We start from the raw sequence: 11,287 nt of genomic DNA on the forward strand, positions 1-11,287 counted from the left end.
GGGGGGGGGGGGGGGGGGGGGAAGAAGTGGTGGGCTGAGGCTGAAGCTGAGCAGATGAGTCACGTGGGATGGTGTCTGATTGACTCTCAAAGCGGTATTCAGTACTCAAGTTATGGGTGATGCGCCTTAAATTAAGAGACGTATAAGGCGTTTTCCACACTAACTGTATGATTTCACAGTGGTGTCTAAATCACTATGGTCAAAATCATGTGTCTCCAACAGAATATTGATTTTCAGATTGTAAGCACAACAAATGAGTCATAGTGTAACCGCTCAGCGTGGCAGTTTATTTTCAGTACAAATTCCAAAACGCATCACAATGAGTTTATGTCGAATCAAATTCATTTTACATTCTTATGTCATTATTGACTTCTATCAGTGTTAGATAATGCCAGGTCAAGTGATGGTGGAAATAAGCCTTCAGCAATAAAATAACTAATTGATAACTAATTACCAACTGAGGCCGATTGCAACTGAGTGCACAGACATTGAACAAACACTGAAATGTTCAAGAAGACAAATGCTACTAATAGCAATGATACAGTGATTTCAGAGTTGGGAGCCAATACTTTATAATTTGCATAATTTTGGTCAAAATACTTTGCAGTTTGCTAAAGTTTGTGCCCTATTTTAGCACAATTACCCCTCGTCAGTACGCATGGTAGCCCCTAAAGTGATTCTACTGCAGAAAAACACAGCAAACGTAAATGCATTTGAGGATTTTTTGCTACTCATCATTTCAGATGTTGACTTGGCAGCAGATTACCCAATAATTTAATCTGACTTTGGTTCAGTTATTTCTGTTATACAAGTAGTAGATATTGCATAATTTAAATTGGTTTCCTAAAAGTCTGTTCATCTGTGTATGGCAATAAACAAGGGATAGTCAGTGTATTTAGTTGTGAAAGTTTAATTATTTCAGTTCACAGATTAAATGTTGTCTGATGTTCAACATAACAGTAGCTCATTTAAGGATTGTAAATAGAGCTCAGTGAAGTGAATCAGTAAAGCTACTTTCACACATATGTAATAAAACATTTTCAACTAGCAAATGAATGAAAGTTAGATGACGTGATAAAGTTCCTTGCCCATATTTTGACCCAGAACATTTTTTATTTGGTTCCCTGAATGAACTAAGTCTCAAAGATCAATATGTTTAATGTGTATTTGTAGCAACGTCAGCGCCATGAGACCTATGACGGGCGGTTCAATCCCCAGCTCCTACAGGCTGCATGTCGAAGTGTGGCTGTTCCACCAGTGTATGAATGTGTGTGAATGGTGAATGCGATGTAGAGCGCTATACAAATACAGAGTGTAAGAGCCACTTTGGCATATATGGTGATTTGCTAAATTGTTGTTAATCACATGCTATATGTTCATGGGTCATGCAGAAGAGTAATTTTGCTGCGCATGGGCAGTAGGAAAAAAGTAACATGGGAGAGTTTAGGAGAGATCTGCAAGAGCCCTGGATCGTAACAAGTTTTTGACCGTGTTTAGCGAAATGTTTTTGAGTAACCTTTGGTGGACTGCGCTGGGCTGGTAATGGACCAAACCTTTTGTATACTCTAAATTAAAAAGGTACACTCAAACCTTTTCTTGACTCTTTAGGATTTTTGGGTACTCCTGGAGTGTGTATATTGGGACACACATGGGTGGACATGCGTCAAGCTGGGATGGACTTCTTGCAGAATAGTGGCCTTGGACATTGTCATTGAAAACAGCCATGATACAGAGAATTTATGTTTTTTTGACTTCCAGCACTCTGTTCAGAAGCTGCTGGAACTCGGGACACATCAGCCTGTATTATTCACGTAACTGCAGTGTATCATTACCTACCACCGTATTATACTGAACGTGGGATGTAATATCATCATGCTGGCATTTGTGACTGTAGCAGAGGTTTTCAAACACCATAACTCCAAGATACAATTTCATACTGACAGAACAGGTTTCCTGGATGGAGTTTATAGTCTGAGATTTTGGAGCTTCTTGCCGCATACAATTTATACACCACCCAGACAGCTATGGTGAGCCAGAAATGTCTGAAAAATGTAATTCCAGAAATGTCCAGTATTTTTTTTTCGGGATAATTCTTTTTGTCAGGCAGTAGCTAAGCATGCAGTGTTTTAAAAAAAAATAAAATAAAAATAGGGTTTGTGCCAATTTAAAAATGGTGGCCGTCTCATTTGAAATATAATGTCTTTGTTATAGCTAAATATTGTAATATTTGATTGAATCAATCATCGCATATGTTGCTATGGTTTATTATAAATCTTGGTGAATATGTGAAAGCATTAGGAAGCTCAAGTGTGTCTTGTTCTATCACTTTGTTTGCTCAATTGCTGTATAACAACATTTTCCTTTTCTAATCATATTCAGTTTTAGAAATTAAATAGTACTAACTGAAATTGTGAGCTTAAGGTACAATCTACTGTTTGTTTTTCCGAAGTCAAACTGCCGACCATTTTCTGTCCTCAGGAGTGAAGGTCATTTGATGTAATGTTTGACTATGAAGGAATGCATGCAACTGCATTCTGAAATGCACAGCGCAGTTGTACTTACTACGCTTCATGTTGCATATTGCCACGGGTTCGAGGAGAACTAACCAATTTAAAAGCAATACAGTGCATGGTTCTTATTATTATTATTATTATTATTCTTTTTTTAGTCACTGCACCCATTGATGTTAAGATAAACGAAGCTGAACTACACACTCACATCACATCACAACTTCACGGTGCTCGTTCATTCACTTTAGCAAATTCTCAACAAGGGGTCAGCTGTTCCGCCATTGTAAATGACACCGTGTCGCTACTTTAAAATGATCTCTTGTGGAAACGAGATGAGACGAGAAGCACATTAATTTTAATTTGCCGTATTTTAGATGGATATCCTCATAGTGGAAATCGGCTTGGTTGTTAAGTGGATTCTGCTGCTACTACGGTGTTTTTATTTCTGCAGTAATGTATCACATCAAGACATGCAATTACCAAACACCTTTAAGTCTTCTCAAAGTAAAGTTGTTTTTTTTACTGTTCCTCTCTTTCTTGTAAGGTGCTGAATGAATATTTTCACAACGTGTGTGAATTGGACCTTGTGTTCAACTTCTACAAGGTAAGGTTAAGATTATTTTAGCCTTTGTGAGATTTTCAAATTGTTTTGTTAACACCTCGGTCAGACAAGGAGCAGGGGAGTACAAAATGCAGATGAGAAAACGTTTCTTTCATTACAGTGCCATAGCAACTGATATAATGTTCACAACTCGAGCGGTCATGCGTTGAGATCTATCTAATTCATTTTAGTGGGTGGGTGGATATATATTTTTCACAGAAAGTAAATGCTAAGCAACAAACACCTCTGAACTCCCCCAACTCTTGCTAGCGTTCTAACTAATTGTCAAGGTGTTCACATCTGCCCACACGCTTAGCTTTAACGAAGCGCCACCCACGTTTGACGTGTTGTGAACCACAAATTAACAATTGAGAGAAATGTAAGAAACCTCTGCTTGCAATAACCTCTTCCAAATCATGCTGGTATTAAGCCAAAACTGTTTGAGAAGCTAAGTTGCCCACCTCACTCAGGTGTGTGGCACGGAGGAGTGATTCACCCCATCATGTTTGTAACGTTAATTCATGTGTGGTAATGTTAACCACTCCGTGTATGTAGTCATCCAGCGGTTATTTTTATATTTTGATGACACAGAGGTGGAGTTGAGTAACAGTGACCACAGGCTGGATGATGACTTGTCATTTTATAGGACAATATTCCAGGAAAGCCAAACCATTTCACATGTAGGGAATAAAGTCACAGTGCCATGTTATTTAGGGTATTTTGTACTGCTTTTAGTCCTGCGTCGCCTTATTCCCCTGATTTCCTTTCATCATAATGTTGGACAATGCCCATCCGCTAATGCACCTCCTGTTTCTACACTTGAAGGTGTACACGGTGGTGGATGAGATGTTCCTGGCGGGAGAGATCAGGGAAACCAGTCAGACCAAGGTCCTCAAGCAGCTCCTCATGCTCCAGTCACTAGAGTAGAAAACAGACAACCATCCTTCCTACCTGCTCACTAATCTGTTGCCCTGGCGACTTGAACCAACCTACTCCTTGATCCTGTCACTCTGGAAAGGTTCATTTTCTTGCCTCAGAACTTCGGGGGGTGGGTGAATTCATAATATGGAAGTTCAATTAACCTGTCTGTCACAGCAGTCTTTATCTGTTGTACTTGTAATGAAGACACCCAGTATAGAGGCTGTGCATTTCAACATGTTAACATTTCATATACTGCCTATGTTGCAATCAACTTGATATTCTGGTCACTTTCCCCCCCCAAAGCCAGAGGCTGCAGAAATGAGTTCTTTCATGTAGTGGCCAGTTAGTCTTTGAAGTTATCTCTGCAGTGTAGAAACACTGACGTAGATCCACCAGTTATGACATGGCTCTCTCCTGCCCTCCTCCTCCTCTTGTCTTCATTAACCTAAACATCAATTTAATAGCACTACTGTAACTAACAAGCACCATGTATAAAGAGAGACCGCCTATAATGATGATAATAATGATCCATACAACAGCCTTGCAGCCAGTTCTGTAAATCCATGTAAAGAAAGAGTTTGCAAGTGATGTGGGATTAGGCTAGTCATGCCTTGTGCTCATTTTATATCTGGATCACAGTACAAGCAGACTACAACTCGAAAGCCCTTTAAAGCAATTGACCCACCACGGCAAGTTCATAATTGAATAGAGTGTACTTGGGGTGAGTACCATTTTGACGATGTGTTATGGCAACCTCTGCTGCGTCAGACGTCCTCACGGCTGATGATGATAAACAGTGTATGTTGCGTTTGCACAGGTGGCTAAACTCTGGATCTTGTAATTGTTGTCATTTCAAATTATTTAGATCATTTGATGCAACTCGTGTATTCAGTGGTGCTTGTTTGTGACACTTAAAACATAAATGCACTCAGACAGAAAAAGACCTGGACATAAAGTATATTTTACATAAAGCAGTACTGTGAAGTTTGCTTCGTATGGTGTATCTTGTGTATGTTGAATATTGTGAAATTAACACATTCATTCCAGAAAGAGTGGCTCTTGCTCACTATAGGGTCTGAGCAGTATTTAGTTGTTTAATATACATAAATTTGCTTTGGCGTTGCATACAATGAATTGGCTTTTACATTCTTTCTATAAGCCTCATGAACTTTGACAAAAACACCCACTTTTATTAATCTCCCTTTGCTGGACTTTAATGTTTGAGATTACTTGTCATGTGCTAATTTTAACCATATCCAGTTACAAAGGTGTCAGGTGGGTTCAAATGTTACTGTTATTGAACTTTTGTATTATTTTTTTTAATGGTTCGGCAATAGTGAAAGATGTACTGCTTCCCTTCTTGTCCACCTGTGAGTTTGTTGATGGAAGATATGTGTTTGTATGTATTACTGTCTCTAGTTCAGCTACCAACATCAATATATCCCACTATATGTAAATAAAAAAATAAAAAATAAAGTGATACATGAACACCAACCGTTTCTGCTTGTGATGATTAATCGTCTATGAAAAGGGACTCATTAAAAGTTGATCTTGACATTTCCCACCTAGATGTTACTGTCATTGACAAGTCTTAAAATATGCTGTTAATATCCTAAAAAAAAAAAAATGCAATTATTCTTCAACACATTTGTTGCCTTGACAAGATATCGGTATGCATCTGCTTTTCACAAAACAAAAATGAAAATGATGAACTAAACCTTAACTTTTAGCGCAGTAGTCTTTCAACACAGGAACTGGAGTTTTTGTCTGTCCTGTATTTTAGCACCATCTAGTGGTCACAACTCTTCTGCAGTAAATTCTGCAACTTGGTTATGAGGTCATCCTGACAGCCTGCCTAGGATCAATAAATCTGTCAATATATCCACTTCAGCTACATTAAACCACTCTAGCCATGGCTCCATCGACCTAAGAACATAAATCCAGACAATTGGACACAGAGGGCCTTTACTCTTCATCATACAAGTCCTCTGATATCCTAACCTCACCATCACTGCCTTTGAGAGAAATGATTGGACTATAGAACGGAGGACGAGGCAAATGAATCATGTACATGGATTCTTTTGTGGAATTTCAGGGTCTGTTAAGTCAGCTGCCTATAAACCTGATGTGTAATAACTTAATGTGTGCTCACAGGACGGGCGGGATTTACCTATAGGCTATGAAGGATCTGATGCACTTTAAAAGGGACCACTTTAACAGTAGACTACTGACAAGACACAGATATCAACATTAACATTCAGGACACAGGTGACTGGTATTAACTGAAAAAACAAGCAGTTTACTGGGAATTGCATAATCATTACAATCAATGAGCAACACACCCTCAATAGACAAATCTTATTTACAGCATAGGTTACTTGAGATGTACAGTAGGATTTATGGTTGATTGTATAACAGTTACTAAGCAACAACTGAGTTGGATTGCGTTTCATCACGATTGAATCCCGACTGGATGAAGTCAGAAAAGTGCTTATCATATGGCCGTTTTGATGAATGCTCATCACAAACTACAAAAATACATACAGATGAATGCGAGCTGATAACTGATTCAGCAGTATTCAATCGCCACGACAACTTGAGTGAAAATGAGTGATCAGAGTTGCTGCTGATGGCCTCCTACAGCTCAGGAAGTCAACATCCATTCATGGGTACCTTCACGCCAGCAGTGGGCCATAAAGAAATCAAACCTCAGGCAACAGTGACCTTATCACCACTCCAACCGCCTTGCCACGTCACAGCAGAAACAAGGAAATCAAAGTTAAGATTCTCAGTTGTTATTTAGTAAGAAATGATAACATCTACAATTAAAAGACTTTATTACAGTATACTGTTCAAGTAAAATAAAATGTGCAATTCTATAGTTGCAGCATATAAACAAAAACAAACATGAACATTCAAAAGTAAAAGTGCACTTGCAGAAGGAGACAAACTATCACACAATGCCAATATTTTATGAACCATCTGTCTCTTGATATCCTATACTATCTCATCTTTGCACAACTCACCATGTTTTTTTCCCATAAGTGTGTTTGCTCACTTGAGCTTAAAACGCACAGGTTTGTCTGGGAAGACATATGCTAACACTTGAGAAACAGGCTTTGCAGGAAGTTTGCTTTGACCTCCCCTTGGCTGGGTCAGTGTGACCTGCTCTCAGTGGTTCAGACCGAAGAAGTGCCTTTGACTCAACAGTAGGCCGGAAGAGTTCAGGGATCTTTTTTTTAAATTTTTTTAACTTATTAGCTCGCAACCTCATTCTCCTCCAGCAGCACCACAAACCATGCTGTCAGTGTTAGTGCGGAAAGAGGAAACCTCGTTTTGGTGGAAATTCCCTGTTTCTCTCTGGGGGCAACACAGGGTCTGTTCTAAGGAGAAAACATCTGGGGCGGCTCGGCAAACTCAATGATATTTTGAAGCTGCTTTTTTACTTGACAAAGAGAAGTGAAACCTACTTGAAAGGTTAAAAAGCAGACTTTTATCAAGGCGCTCAACCTTGCATGATTAAGTACATTAAGAACTTTAAGCCTCTATGAGGGAACTGTGTGGGCAGTATAAACGTTTCCCAAACATGGCACCGAGGCAAAACCAACTGTGGTTTCCTATGACGTCCTTTATATACTAAGTACAGCATGAATTAAAGGGAGGTCAAGAAAATGGAGCACAGTGCCAGCAGGAGGAGTGTTTTGCAAAGATTGTCTTTTCTTAACCTTCCACTCTTATAGGACCAGAGACACTGAGACTTTGGGAACTTTGGAGGAAACTTTGGAGGAAACTTTGGAGGAAAATAAAGAGCAAAATCTCTTTTTTTTGTGCTTTAAGCCTGACCCACAGGCTCGTCTATGTGGATGTAGAGTGGAGTGACTGGACCATTCCCTTTGACATTTCAGACATGCTGACCAGGAACAATATACTGTAGATCCACAATGTCAGGTATATTACTATGGCCAACACTATGTCATAGTGCATTTAAATAAAACCAAAAAGTCAGATGACTCAATATAACGCACTTCTCTGAGTGACTAAAAGAATTGGGCTCTACATGTGGGGCTGTATGACTTTAAACATCTTAACTTCACTTTAACTCACCGATTAGCTGCTTCCATTTGGATTGGGAACAATAACTGCAGAAACCTTTACAAAGATTTGGATTATACCTGGTTTTCCATATTTCTACAGAGATTCTAAACCAAAATCTTTTCACTTTATTTTACTTATAAGAGGACACATTTAGACTGTTTATCACTATCAATGACAGGCTGAGTTTATGGAAAGTACAGTTAAGGGACTCAAAGGATAATAAAAAGCAAAAAAATATCAATGGGGGCTATACGAATGTTAAAACTCAAAAGCGCTGACCAAACTAATTATGAATGATATCTGGACAGGCTGAATGATAAATATGCACAAAATAGTTCACCAATAATAATTTACAGACAATGATGTGCAAACGTAGAAAGCATGTAGATGTTACTAAAACCAGAATTAAAAGCACAGCGATAAAACAACAGTAGGGCAGCCCATACACACAACCCTTGACTCGTCCTTTTCCGGTAACTAACTGAGAAACCATATTTTTTAAGAAGAGGGTTCCTCTTCGTTATGATCCGAGCATGTTCACACTGAGGGATTTCCCTGCCCAGACACAGCGGCAGAGGGGTTGCAGTGATCTTCATGACCACTCATCCAGGTGATCCGAGGTGTGTGAGACTGCAGAGAGGAGGGTCCCACACACCAAAAAACACCTGGAGCTGCGATGTGGGAATGAAGGGAGACGAGAAGGTGATCACTGACATGCCCTTATATTAATACCTAATACTGAGGCAAGTTAGAGACACATTTCAGGTAAAGTCTATTATTTAAAAGTAGCAGTTACTACATGCCACTGACCTGTAGGGGGCGTCCTGTCTGTATGGGCCTGTGGGCTGAGGTGAGGGTGGGGACGATCCCTAGCAATTACACTGCTGTTTATTCTGTGTGGTGGTGCCTCTCGGCTGTCGCAGCTGCCTCAACGAAGCATCTCCATACTGGATACCTGAACCCATCCTCTCCGGATCCAATTCACCTTTGAAATGAACCATAATGACAAATGTCAGCAGGCACAGACATGTACACTAGACTAAAGGCAGATCCACTGGGCTTCATGCCCTCAAGCAAAGCACAGAGGTCATAAGTAAAAAAACAAATATGCAAACCGTCTGCTTACACTCACAGAAACGCCCAACTCAGACACACCTCTTTAACAAATAAATGAGGAAAGTACCTGAATCTATCTTGTTGAGGATGATGCGAGCACATTTCAGGAATCCTTCCTCGACATTCTCCCCCGTCAGAGCACTGGTTTCCAGGAATATCAGCTCTACATAGGCAAAAAAAAAAAAAGCAGCACACATTCAAGGTAGAAGAACAAAAAAAGACACAAGGAGAAACAAAAGACAGGATGGGCAGGCATCCATTAGGAAAAGCAAGCATACATAATAAGACAGACAAAAAGAAATAAGAATAAGAAGAGAGAGAGAGAGACATGAAATGTGTGTAATGCAGATTTAAAAAACCTTTACATTTATTTATTTAGCTGACGCTTTTATCCAAAGCGACTTACAATTGCTATACATGTCAGAGGTTGCACGCCTCTGGAGCAACTAGGGGTTAAGTGTCTTGCTCAGGGACACAATGGAGGATGGGTCAGTGGGGAATTGAACCCGGGTCTCTCACACCAAAGGCATGCATCTCATCCACTACACCATCACCACCACGTTGATTTAGATTTAACATGAGTTACCGTTCTCCTGAGCAAAGCGCGACGCTTCCAGGAAGGTCACCTCTCTGTCTGCATCCAGGTCTTTCTTGTTGCCACACAGGATAATAACAATGTTGGGGCTCGCCAGAGTCCGTGCATCTGTCAGCCAGTTGGTTAGAGCATTATATGTCTCCCGACTGTAAGACAGGACAGGAAAGAAAGACAGGTAGAGGGGACACAACGGCTAGTTTATTGCTGGTGGTGAAGATTCGACCTGTCACACGTTAAGCTCTTGATTTTTTTTTAAGCTAATGATTTTCCCTGTCTTCATAGCCTCATGGGTACAAGTGACATTCAAATTTTGTGGATGTTGGCGAGGACTGTACAGGCACGCGTGTGAACATGTCCACCTATGAAGACACCCAGCGTAATATAAACACAACTGTGTTTGCATCCACAGTCTGAAAACTTACTAGCAGCAGGTTATTTCCGTTCAAGGAGAAAATACTCTAAATGCTGCCCAGATCGTAAGTACCAGTATCTCAGATGTATCACAAGGACTTTAGTTTGGTTGGTAGGTAAAAGAGAGGTACTCTAATGTGTGTAAATGACTAATTAAATAAGTCTTAGACTAACTTTGTAACTTGATTATTTACTAGTCAGAGCAAGTTACAAAGTAACTAAGTACAAAAAAGTATCAAAAGTATTCCTTCTGAAATGTTAAACTAGTCTGTTTCACTACTCAACTGTCATGTATGTGTGTGTATGTAAAGTCTGTGTGTAGATACACTCACCGGCCAATTTATTAGGTACACCTGTTCAATTGCTTAACAGAAATAGCTAATCAGCCAATGACATGGCAGCAACTCAATGCATTTAGGGATGTAGATGTGTTCAAGACAACTTGCTGAATTTCAAACCGAATGTCAGAATGGGGAAGAAAGGGGATTTAATTAACTCTGAACGTGGCATGGTTGTTTGTGCCAGACGGGCTGTCTGAGTATTTCAGAAACTGCCGATCTACTGGGATTTTCACACACAACCATCTCTAGGGTTTACAGAGAATGGTCCGAAAAAGAGAAAATATCCAGTGAGCGGCAGTCTGTTCTAAGTTCTGTGTGTAGCATGAAGGGACTGCAAACTTTCTTGTTGTTATACAACCTTGTGTCATATAATGCTAAATAAACTACTTTGTACCTTGCACCTGGTGCAGTCGTATAACTTTCATAGAAACTTCTTAGTGACCAGTCACTATAGAGACAGGACCCTGGTGTCCATTGGAACACATGGCCAGTGAGGTGATCTGAATGATGTTTAACAGCTGCCTTAACAAACAAGCCAAAGGATGATGTCACTCCTCAGCCTCAAGCTGATGGGACCAAGCGGCTCAGCTGATATCTGATACTCTCTCTCAACTTTTTCCCTGTCCATCTTCCTGCTAAGCTTTTCACCTGTGAAAAAGTGATAAATGTCTCCATCTCCCACTCACTCTCTTGTTTC

At 40.0% G+C, this 11,287-nt stretch overlaps 2 protein-coding genes across 2 annotated transcripts in view; one reads left to right on the top strand and one right to left on the bottom strand.

Moving 5' to 3' along the window:
- The window catches only part of ap2s1 (adaptor related protein complex 2 subunit sigma 1), an 8,760-nt gene extending 3,234 nt beyond the window's left edge, over positions 1 to 5,526 (top strand). Inside the window, exons 4-5 of the mRNA XM_046074564.1 lie at positions 3,055 to 3,114; positions 3,937 to 5,526. Coding sequence (XP_045930520.1) covers positions 3,055 to 3,114; positions 3,937 to 4,038 — 162 coding nt within the window. The 3' untranslated portion in view covers positions 4,039 to 5,526. The remainder of the gene's footprint in view (positions 1 to 3,054; positions 3,115 to 3,936) is intronic.
- Positions 5,527 to 6,310: 784 nt separating this feature from the next.
- The window catches only part of rab4b (RAB4B, member RAS oncogene family), a 12,545-nt gene continuing 7,568 nt past the window's right edge, over positions 6,311 to 11,287 (bottom strand). The window contains exons 5-8 of the mRNA XM_046074394.1: positions 9,830 to 9,984; positions 9,311 to 9,406; positions 8,938 to 9,112; positions 6,311 to 8,798 (exon numbers count right to left, since the gene is read on the bottom strand). Coding sequence (XP_045930350.1) covers positions 8,997 to 9,112; positions 9,311 to 9,406; positions 9,830 to 9,984 — 367 coding nt within the window. The 3' untranslated portion in view covers positions 6,311 to 8,798; positions 8,938 to 8,996. The remainder of the gene's footprint in view (positions 8,799 to 8,937; positions 9,113 to 9,310; positions 9,407 to 9,829; positions 9,985 to 11,287) is intronic.

Source organism: Micropterus dolomieu, linkage group LG17 (assembly GCF_021292245.1).
Source record: "Micropterus dolomieu isolate WLL.071019.BEF.003 ecotype Adirondacks linkage group LG17, ASM2129224v1, whole genome shotgun sequence".
Lineage (NCBI taxonomy): Eukaryota > Metazoa > Chordata > Actinopteri > Centrarchiformes > Centrarchidae > Micropterus > Micropterus dolomieu.